At 44.8% G+C, this 14,063-nt stretch overlaps 1 protein-coding gene across 10 annotated transcripts in view; it reads left to right on the forward strand.

The window, feature by feature from the left end:
- The window catches only part of LOC124716572, a 214,865-nt gene that overhangs the window by 141,609 nt on the left and 59,193 nt on the right, over window positions 1-14,063 (forward strand). For all 10 annotated transcript variants that reach the window (XM_047243201.1, XM_047243192.1, XM_047243194.1 and 7 more), the window contains exon 6: window positions 1-482. This exon is cut by the window's left edge and continues 1,689 nt beyond it. In XM_047243201.1, the coding sequence (XP_047099157.1) occupies window positions 1-482 (482 nt within the window). The remainder of the gene's footprint in view (window positions 483-14,063) is intronic.

Consider the following 14,063-nt stretch of genomic DNA (forward strand, 5'->3'; position numbering starts at 1 on the left):
GTCAAGAGCAGAAGGAAAGTTAGCAGAAAAACTCCAAAGAATAATAGGGATGATGACGATGATGATGATGATGATGATGATGACGACGACGACGACGATGATGATGACGATGACGATGACGATGACGATGACGATGATGACGACGACGATGATGACGACGACGATGATGACGACGACGACGACGACGACGATGATGAGGATAATGTGAAATCTAAAAAGAAAGGCAGGAAGCCAAGTAAGGGTCGTAGAAAAGTTTCGAAGACACGTGATGACGATGAGGACGACGATGACGACGACGACGACGATGATGATGACGATGACGATGACGACGATGACGACGACGACGAAGATGATGAGGACGACGAGATACCATACTCAACACTGTCTCACAAGCACACCGAAGATGAACCTGAGAACTTGGAACTCGTGCAACAATGGCGGAAGCTACTGGATGGTTACAGCAAGAAACACGGCAAAGTAAGGTGAGGGAGTCTCGTGATATGCTTCTGCATGTCTCCAGCAGTTTTGTAGAACTTCGGTGTGCAATGAGAAAAAGCACTGCATGAGGTAGGCAACACTTTCTGTTTACAGATCTCATTTTCTTCTGTCTTCCTATGCATGGCTCCATTCTGAGTAAAAAGAATGTTCTGTTCACTTTTTCCTTTATTTTGGATGAACTCCCGAAATATTTTAGTGGTTTGTGAACTGACAGACGCGTTGTATTCCTAAAATCATCCTGCATCACTTACGCCGGAGGTATGACAAGAATAACGATTTCGGTTGAGGACTCATAATGCCTCTATTGTCATGGAAATATGTTTCTGTTTGCAGTTCCAGTTCCAGTTAAAGATAAATTAACTGTCTTTACTGTAACCCATCTGATTCTGATAACTTGTTTTTAGATGCATTCTCAGATTTCTTCCGGGTTCTTGCAAGGCTTTCTGTGACGTAATAAGTTACTGCATAACCCAGTAAGGAAACCTGAAGTCCAATACTGCATGCGCCCAGGACATCTGAGAAAATTCTTGAAGAGTCGTTACGTGACTAATTGTGTGGGCGAAGTGTTCATATGCACTGTTTGAATCGAAATATTACGTTGATGAAGGCAGCAGCATTCTATCGATACAGGTGCAGCCCATAGAAAAATTTACAAACACCCATATGTTATGATGTTTGTTATTATTTTTAAAACATAATCACAGTGATATTAGTTCCCTCTCCAGTATCTACTTATTGATGTCCAAGCATTTCGATATAGGAATGTGGTTTCGGAATTTTATAATTCATAACCGCCCTCAGTTTGTCATACTGCAGTAATCATTCCGTCACTAAAACTAGAAAAAAATTGTTGTGAAACGTAATTTTCAATTACTATCATCCCGGTTGGTATGGCTAATCTGACATGAGACTGTTCGCAGACGAAAATGACCAGCAAAATACAGGAAGACTTGGAGAGAATCTTTGATTGGTAAAGTGATTGATAGTTGGTTCAAATGGCTCTGAGCACTATGGGACTCAACATCTATGGTCATCAGTCCCCTAGATCTTAGAACTACTTAAACCTAACTAACCTAAGGACATCACAAAACACCCAGTCATCACGAGGCAGGGAAAATCCCCGAACCCGCCGGGAATCGAACCCGGGAACCCGGGCGTGGGAAGCTAGAACGCTACCGCACGACCACGAGCTGCGGACGATTGATAGTCGGCAAAGAGACGTAACATACGAGTATTAAGCATAAACAGAGGGAAGGATTCGATACTGTCCGCTTACACTACTGACAAAGAGTCACTGAATATACGAGGTGAGTCAAATGAAAACCTTAAATTTGTAATAACAAATCGAAATTTCGCGCCGTTATCCTGTAAGTTGGTAAGCGTGGTACAAACAGCGTGCAGAATGGCCTGTAGGTGGCAGCATAGTGCAGATGCACACATACCGTCGCAGTATCAGTATAAAGATGGTCATCCCACTTGCGGCTTGCGCCAGGGAAGAATAGCGTTCTGTTATTCGGTTTTTGCTTAGTGAAGGTGTGAAACCTATAGAAATTCATCGACGAAAGAAGGTTCAGTACGGTGTGGCATGTTTGTCACAGCATCAAGTCTACGAATGGAGTAGGAAGTTCGCAAATGGTGTGATGGTTGGTTGGTTTGGGGAAGGAGACCAGACAGCGTGGTCATCGGTCTCATCGGATTAGGGATGGATGGGGAAGGAAGTCGGCCGTGCCCTTTCAGAGGAACCATCCCGGCATTTGCCTGGAGTGATTTAGGGAAATCACGGAAAACCTAAATCAGGATGGCCGGACGCGGGATTGAACCGTCGTCCTTCCGAATGCGAGTCCAGTGTCTAACCACTGCGCCACCTCGCTCGGCAAATGGTGTGACTTCAGTGGAAGATGCTCCTCGTCCAGGTCAGGCACAATGAGTTGTGACTCCACAGAACATTGCAACAGTTGAAGCCATAGTGAAGGAAAACCGCCGAGTGACATTGAATGACATTGCAGCATGTTTACAGATTAGTCATGGGTCAGCACACCTCATTGTGGATGATGTGCTACAGTTTCACAAAGTGTCTGCAAGATGGGTGCCACGGCAGCTGACTCCTGAAATGAGAGAACGACGTGTTGATGCTTGTGAAGAACTTCTTTGGCGCTTTGAACGAGAAGGTGATGGATTCCTTGCAAGAATCGTTACTGGGGACGAAACCTGGGTTCACTTCCACCAACCGGAAACGAAGAGAGCGAGCAAGGAATGGCGCCATTCCTCATCACCAAAACCAAAGAAGTTTCGAAGAGAACCATCAGTAGGAAAGGTTATGCTGACTCTCTTTTGGGACGAAAAATGCGTCATTTTGGAGCATTACATGCCTAAAGGAACCACTATCATTAGTGCATTATACACAGATCTCCTGAAAAATCATCTGCGGCCTGCAATCAAACCAAAGCGACGTGGATTGCTGTCGGCAGTTGTCCTTTTGCAACATGACAATACAAGGCCCCACACTGTCCGTACAACAGTTGCAACAATCACAGACCTGCATTTTGAGCGTATTCCTCATCCACCATACTCATCAGACCTTGCCCCAAGTGATTTCTATATGTTTGGACCTCTCAAAGACGCAATGGGAGGAAAGAAGTTCCGTTCTGATGAAGAGCTACGCCACGCGGTGTATGAGTGGTTGCGCGAACTAGCAACAGAATTTTTTTCTGAAGAAATTTATGCACTTCGTAAGCGCTGGAGGACTTGCATTGAGCGTGGGGGAGATTATGTTGAAACGTGATACAGCTTTGTACCACTTCTGCACTATAAATAATATTTAAAAAAATATTTAAGGTTTTCATTTGACTCACCCTCGTAGTAACAACCAAGTCTTATGGAGAAGTACTCTTCCGGAATAACCTAAAGTAGAACGGCCCCATAAAACTACACTGATGGGGAAAAAATCGCAACATCGAAAAGGAGTTGTGTGACATAAACGAAACTTGGTAGACGTGTTTCTACATCTGAAAGATGATGCCTATTCAGATTTGGCGCGAATTGCATAAGAGTGACGCTAGTAGAACCATTACGAGGATGCATATCAGGTTTGTTTTAAACACACGCTGTAACAGTCATAAGCGTTAGTTACCTTAGAGATTGGATGTCGTAAGTTGGTATTAGTCAAGAATGCCATTAAGACGACGAAGACGCCATTATCAACATTTGACTGAATTTGAACAAGGGCTAGATGCTCCTTCTGGGAGATCACTTGGCAGGATTGTAAGAAATACAGGGTGAAAAGTATTTAAACCCTGGGAGGCTGTAGGGGACATCAAAATAAATATTTTTCCCTACTGTCATTTTTTCCTATGAGAAGTATTTAAACCGGTAGAGGAAGATTTCTCTGGCGGCAAATTAATTAAATCAACAAACACTCTTCCATTTTTTTATGACCAAGAGACAACACACTAACACAACCCAATTTCAATTACAGTGGATTTTCAAAAATGCCTCCATTGACAAGTGGCCGGCCGAAGTGGCCGTGCGGTTAAAGGCGCTACAGTCTGAAACCGCAAGACCGCTACGGTCGCAGGTTCGAATCCTGCCTCGGGCATGGATGTTTGTGATGTCCTTAGGTTAGTTAGGTTTAACTAGTTCTAAGTTCTAGGGGACTTATGACCTGAGCAGTTGAGTCCCATAGTGCTCAGAGCCATTTGACAAGTAAACAAAGGTTACACCGTCGTTTCTGGGAACTGTCGGTCCAAGAAGCGACGCACACGACGACTGAAATCTGTCAGCGCCCTGTCATGTTGGAACCACATGCGTTGTCTTGTAGGGAGCGGGACGTCTTCCAGCAATTCTGGCAATGCTCTGGCGAGAAAATTGTAATAGTGCCTGCCATTTAATGGCCTAGTTAGCAGATACGGCTCAATTAAACAGTCCCCAACAACACCGACCCACACATTAACGAAGAACCGCACTTGATGAGCGCTAGTAACTGTGGCATGAGGGTTATCCTCAATTCAAACATTCGAATCGTGCATGTTGAAGACTCCATCACGCCCGAACGTTACTTCATCGGTAAACAACACAAGAGAGTAAATGAATGATGCATTTCACACTGTTCCAGGTACCACTGCGAAAACTGTGCTCGGGGTGGATAATGAACTGGTTCCAGATTGTGGACACGCTGTAAGTGAAATGGACGTAGCAATTGATCTCGAAGGACTGTTCTCACATTCGTCTGATTCATCACCATGTTACGTGCACTTGCACTGATTGAAGGATCCCGCTCCACATGCTGCAAGACAGCCTCCTTAAACTGCAGCGATCTTACCGTGCGACGGTGTCCTTGTCCAGGTAAACTGCTAAATGACCCGTTGTCACGCAGATGCTGGTACACAGCAGCAAAGGTCGTATGATGTGGGATACGGCGATTAGGATATTGTTGTTGATAAACCAGCTTGCAGCTCGTCCGTTGTGGTGCGCTACGTAGTACGCACCAACCATATCAGTGTACTCACTCCAGGTGTATCGCTACATTAATAAACAGAGACAATGCACTACTACACTGGTGGGCAGCAGTTGCCTACAATTGAAGAGCGTAATACGCCCTCTAACAACTGAAGACCGTAATAAGGCCTCTAACAACTGAAGAGTATAATACGGCCTCCAACGGTTTTAATAATCCTCATAAGAAAAAATGACATTAGGGAAAAATATTTGTTTTGATGTCCCCTACAACCTCTCAGAGTTTGTCGGTTTAAATACTTTTCACCCTGTATACATGATTTCTGGCAGCAACGGTCACGAGAATGTACGGTCGCAAGAAGGCCAGGGGCGGACGGCCGAGTGGCACTACCGAATGGGAAGACCGTCATGTTCGGCGTAAGGCTCTGGCTCATCGTACTGCATCTGCAGCAGGAATCTGGATAGCAGTTGGCACCACGGTGACACAACGAACTGTTACAAATCGGTTACTTCTGGGACAGCTCCGACCCAGCATTCCACAGACCCAAAACTGCCGTCATTTGTGATTTCAGTGGTGTCAAGCGGAAAGTCATTGGAGGAAATGGTGGAGGTGTGTTGTGTTTTCCAATCAAAGCTGGTTCTGCCTCGGTGCTAGTGATGGCCATGTGTTGGTTGGAAGGTGGCCAGTTGAAGACCTGAAAATAACCTGTCTGCGTGCTAGACACACTGGGCGAATACCTGGAATTATAGTCTGGGGAGTAGATGAAAGCAGGGGCGCCCTCGTGGTTATCCCGAGCACCCTGATTACGAATTTGTACGTCAATTTGATGATTCCATGTGTTATGCTGCCATTCACGAACTGCATTCCAGGAGGTGTTTTCCAACAGGATAACGCACGCCCACATACTGCTGTTGAAACCCAACATGGTGTACAGAGTGTCGACATATGCCTTGGCATGCTCGATCGAGTGTTGTGCAATGGAGCACATAAAGGACATCATCGGACATTTCCAGCGTCATCCACAAACAGCATTAACCGTCCCTGTATCGACTGACCTACACTACTGGCCATTAAAATTGCTACACCAAGAAGAAATGCAGATGATAAACGGGTATTCACTGGACAAATATATTGTGCTAGAACTGACATGTGATTACTTTTCCACGCAATTTGGGTGCATAGATCCTGAGAAATCAGCACCCAGTACAACCACCTCTGGCCGTAATAACGGCCTAGATACGCCTGGGCATTGAGTCAAGTAGAGCTTGAATGGCGTGTACAGCTACAGCTGCCCATGCAACTTCAACACGATACCACAGTTCATCAAGAGTAGTGACTGGTGTATTGTGACGAGCCAGTTGCTCGGCCACCATTGAACAGACGTTTTCAATTGGTGCGAGATCTGGAGAATGTGCTGGCCATGGCAGCAGTCGAACATTTTCTGCATCCAGAAAGGTCCTTACAGGACCTGCAACATGCGGTCGTGCATTATCCTGCTGAAATGTAGGGTTTCGCAGGGATCGAATGAAGGGTAGAGGGACGGGACGTAACACATCCGAAATGTAACGTCCGCTGAAGTGCCGTCAATGCGAACAAGGGATGACCGAGACGTGTAACCAGTGGCACCCCATACCATCATGCCGGGTGATACGCCAGTATGGCGATGACGAAAACACACTTCGAACGGGCGTTCACCGCGATGCCGCCAAACACGGATGGACCATCGTGATGCTGTAAACAGAACCTGGATTCATCCGAAAAAATAACGTTTTGCCATTCGTGCACCCAGGTTGGTCGTTGAGTACACCATCGCAGGCGCCCCTGCCTGTGATGCAGAGTCAAGGGTAGCCGCAGCCATGGTCTCCGAGTTGATAGTCCATGCTGCTGCAAACGTCGTTGAACTGTTCGTGCAGATGGTTGTTGTCATGCAAATGTCTCCATGTGTTGGCTCAGGGATCGAGATGTGGCTGCACTATACGTTACAGCCATGCGGATAAGATGCCTGTCATCTCGACTGCTAGTGATACGAGGCTTTTGGAATACATCACGGCGTTCCGTATTACCCTCCTGAACCCACGGATTCCATATTCTGCTAACAGTCATTGGATCTCGGCCAACGCGAGCAGCAATGTCGCGATACGATAAACCGCAATCGCGATAGGCTACAATCCGACCTTTATCAAAGTAAGAAACATGTTGGTACGCATTTCTCCTCCTTGCAAGAGGCATCACAACAACGTTTCACCAGGCAACGCTGGTCAGCTGCTGTTTGGGTATGAGAAATCGGTTGGAAACTTTCCTCATGTCAGTACGTTGTAGGTGTCGCCACCGGCGCTAACCTTGTGTGAATCCTCTGAAAAGCTAATCATTTGCATATCACAGCATCTTCTCCCTGTCGGTTAAATTTCGTGCCTGTGGCACGTCATCTTCGTGGTGTAGCAATTTTAATGGCTAGTAGTGTAATACAGCAGGCATGAAACTCCATACCACAAACTGACATCCGGCACCTGTACAACACAATGCATGCACGTTTGCATTCTGGCGGCCACACCGGTTATCATCTGCAATGGCTTGTCTCGCGCTTACATTAACCTGTGATCTTGCAATGTTAATCACTTACACATGTTACCTAGACAAATGTATTTCATTAGTCTACATCAATTAATTTTTGATGTTGCGCTTCTCTTCCTATCAGCGAAGTTTAAGAAAACCAGATACCAGGCTGAGATTCATTGAAAGAATCCTAAGTAAACGTAATTCATCAACGAAAGAAGTAGTTTACAAACCACTAGTTCGAATGATTGTCGAGTGTTGCTCGTGACTCTAGGACCATTACCAGGCGGGACTCGTAGAAGAGATGGAGTGCATCTAAAGAGGAGCGTCATATATCGCCACGGATGTTTTTACTAAGCGCGATAGCATTGCAGAGGTGGGCATGAAACTCCAGCAACAGATATTACAAGAGAGGTTTACTGTTAAAATTCTGAGACCATACATTCGAAGCATTGTCACGCAACTGACTACTGCCTGCCAGGTACTTGAGCTCTTATAGAGGCTTGCACATAATGCTTCTGATGCGTTGTGAGTGAATGGAACGGGAAAAGAGTGAAATGACAGTGTTACCACTGGTATTTTCCACCAAACACCGTAATGTGCTTGTGGAGTGTATATGTGCCACCTGCAAATATCCTTCTCTTCAAAAGACTCTGTCAGAAAAGTTGGGCACCATCTGCCTCAATCCTAATTCCACTTTCCTGATTGGCATACGAACATTTTCGAGCCCTTCTAAATCATTTTATCCAGCCTTTCTTTATAGTGAAGTCTTCATACTCAGCATGTCCCTCTGGCTGCCACTGTCTATAAATGACTGCCTCCTGCTATCTCCTTTTTCGCCCGTTGGCATTCTCTCCTGCCTGTCTCTCCCACTGCCACTGTCTCATCCCTTTCCTTTGCTCACCCTTACCACGGTCTGCCTCTCTGTCACATTGACTATCTCGCTGTCCAGCTGCCATTATCTCGGCCCATTCTTTTTATCTCCCAATGCCACTGTCTCTTTTTCTCGCTTACAGTTTCCTGTCTTTCTCTTCAAATAGCACTGTCTCATCTCCACGCATCTCCATGCGGACGATTTTCTCGGGTTTTTGAACCTTACGCTAGGCTACTGTTACATCTGGTTATAGGACATGGGGAAAAGTGGGCAAATGTTTTCGTGTTTCCACTCATCTCTCTTTCCCATTTCTTCTGTCTTCTATCTCTTTTGCTCCCACTACTACTGTTTTCAACCATCTCCCTTTCTCTTTTATTGCCACTGTCGCTCACTGACCATCAATATCTCCTCTCTCGTTGGCTTCCACTGCTATTGTCTTTATCCATCTTTCTTCCTCTTTCATTTCCACTTTATTCCTCCCACCATCACCGTCTCCTCTCTCTTTCTCTTCCACTGGCGCCATCTCGTCTCTCTTCCACCGCCACTGTCTCCCTGCTACTCTCTTTCAGTACAAAAACGCGTGAGTATGTTCACATACGAAAATATTTGATGAGGACGGCGGAATGAACAGTGTGGCAACAGATTCCTCACTTTTCTATCAGAGTGTTTTAAATAGGAGCATATTCGAATTTTTTTCTCCGACACGAGCATTTTTCAGCGGGTCCCCTTCTTTAATATTTATTATTTACATAATTTTACACATTAACATATTCTAACACACATAAACAACAAAAAACGACGTATAATATAAGGTTGAGACAAAATCGTTTCCCTTTCAGCGAAAACTCACTTTACACTACTTTAAGTAAAAATGTGCAACATTTTTAGAATCCTACAAAGAATTTTGTATGACAGTTTTCGTGGGGTGCTTACGCCACCAGCTGACACCATCGAATAATTCCTAGGTCAAGACAGCCTATATCGGCGTGAAGTGCCCATTACACACAGATAGCGCATCGTAAAGCTTTATTGGTAAAAGAAAAATAGCGACTAAAATATTAGTTTGTGATCTCAGAACTCTTGCTATGACCCCATAACCCCTGCCTTGTGTTCACTACGTCAATTAAAACTACATTTACACCTCAGACCGGATATTACTTGCATATTTTGCGTGCATAAGTTCGGTAATTTTGAACCTTAGGATCTAGGTAACGGATAATGATGTTCAAAACGTTTCAAGGTTGCCAGAGAACGTTATCTTAAGGATATATGGTAAAATTTCGACGATTTGTCTTGAACAGAAATTATAGAGGCGCCAATCCCCATAATTAAAACTCAAGGTACCCAGAGCTCATGGTCTTTCAGGGTTTTCTCAGGAACCACCTATGAACAAAGGGTGCTTTTATAGGCTTCTAAGTCCCATTCTAGACCACATCTAATGGAAAACAGCCATCCGGTTTTCTCAATTTTCCTGGGCTGGAGGATGTACGTAATGTTTAAATTTTGCCACTGTACTGTTGGACAGCTACAGTACCCCTTTCTTCTAGAGGGTATATAAATGATCACTAGGGTAAGTGCTGTCCGAAACACTTGACCTCTCATCTCTGTAATCAACACAACCCGAGATATGGGCGTCTGAAAAATGGCGGTTTCGGGTGCGGCATTTTGTTAACCTATTGGAACCGTGCACTGTTGTGCACAGACCGATGTGTAGATATGTAGCTTTATTGCTATTCGTAGCCCTACACAATCTAATTTCTAATGATAACACGTGGTAAATAAATTAAGCAGGCGGATAAGGTACAAAATAGGGAGGCGGTGGCATACGTAGGTAAGCAAAGTAGTATATGCCCAGTTTGAGGTGTGGCAGATGGAAAAACAGTTTTAGCGGGAGACAAAGGTGATTACATGTGAACAGACAAAAATTTAACAAAAATATATATCATCTGTTATCCACAAGTCACCTTATGGTTTGTTGCGGAGGGTAATTCGCATGCCATTGAAACTTCCCCATTTTCACATTCCACATGTTGCACACGAAGAATAATTGTTGGTAAGCCTTCCAGTGAGCTCAGATCTCCCTGATTTCATCGGTGTGGCCATTTCGCGAAATATACGTAGGGGAAAACAATACACAATAAACCAACAAAAACAAGGAAAGAATAAGGACGCCCCATGAAGCTTTACCCAAATGAGACGAAAATCGCTAGATGTGATGTACATGTACAAACAAACAAATGATTACAGTATTAGAAAAATTGGATGATTAATTCAAGGGAATGAGCGTCACAAATTGAGCAAGTCAATAATGAGTTGTTCTACCCCTAACCGTTATGCAAGCAGCTACTCGGGTTGGGACTGATTGGCAGTGTTGTTGGATGTCCCCTTGAGGGATATAGTGCCAAAATCTGTTAAATTAGCGTGCTAGATCGTCAGTATGCTGTGCTGGTTGGAAGGCCCTGCCCATACTGCTCCAAACGTTCTCAGTTGGGGAGAGGTCCAGAGATCTTGGAGAAATAGACAAGCAGTAAAAACTCCCGCCATGTGTGGGCGGGCTTTATCGCCCTGAAATGTAAGTCTACGATTGCTTTCAACGGCTGACAGCCAAAGGGATCCTGCTATGAAATGAAATGGCACTCCAGATCATCACTCTAGTTTGTGTGGCGAGCGACAGTCAGACATCCCACGGCTGTCCGCGGCGGCTCTAGACCCATTTTCCGCCTGAACTCTCATTAACTGGAGTTCAGTTGTATCCAGTGATGAGTCCCGCTTCGAATTGAGTCCATATGAACAGCGAAGAAGGTTTTCTGTGATTTGCCTAAATCGCTCCAGGCAAATGCCGGGACGGTTCCTTTGAAACGGCACAGCCGGCTTCCTTCCCCGTCTTTCACTAATTCGATGTGACCGATGACCTCGCAGTTTGGTCTCTTCCCCCAAACAACCCAACCCAACCAGCGAAGACGTGTCCAAAGACGCCCCAGACAGCAGTGTAATGGCAACGTGACTGTCGCCCGTCGTACGGCTTGACGACCAGGAGTGACTTTCGGGGCTGCAATTTCATACCATAGTAGGACTCGTCTGGTTGTAAACCGCAGCACCCTTACGGCTCAGCGATTCGTCGACGATATTCTACACTCCGTTTCGTGTCCTTTCATGCCAAGCAATCCTGGGCTTACATTTCAGTAAGATGATTCCCGCTCACACATGGCGAAAGATTCTATTGCTTGTCTTCCTACTTGCCAAACACTGCCTTGCGCAACATGGTCGCCGGATCTCTTCCCAACAGAGAACGTTTGAATTACTATGGGCAGGCCCATCCGACAGTCTCAGGGTTTTGAAGGCCTTTTTTTAATTGTATCATTTGTTTGTCTGTACAGGGTGTTCAAAAAGTCTCTCCGCAGGGCCGTATGATTCTTAGCCGTGCGTGCCGTATGATTGTTAGCCTGCCTGGGTTACTTCCCTTCAAGTGGACTCTCCCAACATTCCACTTTTCGTTTATCTCAGCCAGCGTCAGTAGTATCGTTGGTGTGGTTGTCGTTAAGTGTTGACGTGAACGTTTAAGTTTAGTTCCTTTGTTGGTCTGTTTCGTTTTTGTCACTGTTAAAATGCTAGCAATTGAAGAACTTGCGTTTTTAGTCGAACAAGTATACAAAGCTGGCTGTAAATACACAGTTTCACTTCGTCAAACTATTAATGCAGTTTTTACCGGAGACAGCACTCCCTCATCGCAATGCTGTGCGAGATTTGATTAACAAATTTCGAAGGACGGGTTCAGTGACAGATGCACCGAGAAGTGGTCGTCCTAGCATTTTGTCTAAGGATAAACTGCGATGCTGTGCGAGATTTGATTAACAAATTTCGAAGTACGGGTTCAGTGACAGATGCACCGAGAAGTGGTCGTCCTAGGGTTTTGTCTGAGGATAAACTACTCGATATTTCCGATAAAATGTTCATGAGTCCGAAGAAGTCAGTAAGAAAATTTGCCCAGGAAATCAGTGTTAGTGTCGGAACGTACCACACAGCTGTAACTTTTCCCATACAAAGTGACAGTCGTGCAAGAACTGAAAAATACTGACCATGGCAAGAGACTGCATTATTGTCAATGGTTCAAAAATTTCGTTCAACAAAATGGAAGGAATATTCTTAACGAAAATTTTTTCACTGATTAGGCGTGGTTTCATTTATCCGGGTAGATGAACTCGCAAAATTTCCGTATGTGCAGTACTGTAAATCCATTGTGTATTCATGAGGTTCAAAATGGTTCAAATGGCTCTGAGCACTATGCGACTTAACTTCTGAGGTCACCAGTCGCCTAGAACTTAGAACTAATTAAACCTAACTAACCTAAGGACATCAGACACATCCATGCCCGAGGCAGGATTCGAACCTGCGACCGTAGCGGTCGCGCGGTTCCAGACTGAAGCGCCTAGAACCGCACGGCCACACCGGCCGGCCTATTCATGAGGAACCACTTCATTCTATGAAAATAGGAGTTTGGATTGCAATTTCTAGACGTGGGATTTTGAGTCCCATATTTTTCAACGAAACAATAAACGCACTATGATATTGCAGCGATATTCTGTACCCATCCATAGAAGAACTTGTGTTAAGCGAAATACTGAACGGTTGTTTTCAATAAGATGGTGCAACCGCGCATACGGCTCGCGTTTCGCTGCTTGCTGATGTTTTTGGTGATCGCATATTTTCACAGCGACTTTGGCCTCCACGATCGCCTGACCTAACACCACATGACTTTTTCTTCTGGGGTGCAGCGAAAGCAATTGTCTATGAAAGCCGTCCAAAATCCATCGATGAATTGAAAACTACAATATCGACTTTCACTGCTTCTGTTACAGAAGAAATGTTACAGCTTGTGTTTGGAAACATGATTAGACGAATTGAATTGTGTATTCAACAACAGGGGGGGGGGGGACACTTTGAACATTTAATGTGAAAATTTGTAAGTACAAATGAAAAGTCGATAAATTAATTACTTGTATTTCACTGAGTTTCATTTCGGTATATTCGCTGCGGCATACGGCACGAGCGCATAACAATCATACGGCACTGCGGAGAGACTTTTTGAACACCCCGTACATGTACATCACATCTATCAATTTCCATTCCATTCGGATAATCACTTCATGGTGTGTCTTTTTTTACCTTAGAAAGTGTATATTAATTTGTTCTTCTAACAATGCATGGTCTCGGAATTTTAACAGTAAACGACATCGTGATGCAGGGCGCCCTCTTGTAGCGTCTGCTATTGAAGTCAGGTGGGTATCTCGGGTATTAACCAAACCTGTGACGACACGTACTGCTTTCCTCTGGATATTCTCTGTATCCCCTATCAACCCTGTCTAGAACGGACCCCAGACTGACGAGCAGTACTTTAGTATTGCTACCCTCTTCATGGCTCAAGTACTCTACATGACAATTCAAATTGAGAAAGCCATTAACACGTTGGTCCATCATTGGCCCTTACGCAAGCAGTTATTCGACTTGGCGTTGATTGACAGAGTTTTGGATCTCTTGAGGGATATAGTGCCAAATTCTGTCCAGTTGGTGTGCTAGTCCGTCGACGTTCCTGTACACCCCGTTTTGTTGCGCCTCGTGGCAAGCCATCCTGGTCTTTCATTTCAGCAATATGTTGCCCGTTGACATATGACGAGAGTTTCTAATGCT

This window comes from Schistocerca piceifrons, chromosome 1 (assembly GCF_021461385.2).
Source record: "Schistocerca piceifrons isolate TAMUIC-IGC-003096 chromosome 1, iqSchPice1.1, whole genome shotgun sequence".
Classification (NCBI taxonomy): domain Eukaryota; kingdom Metazoa; phylum Arthropoda; class Insecta; order Orthoptera; family Acrididae; genus Schistocerca; species Schistocerca piceifrons.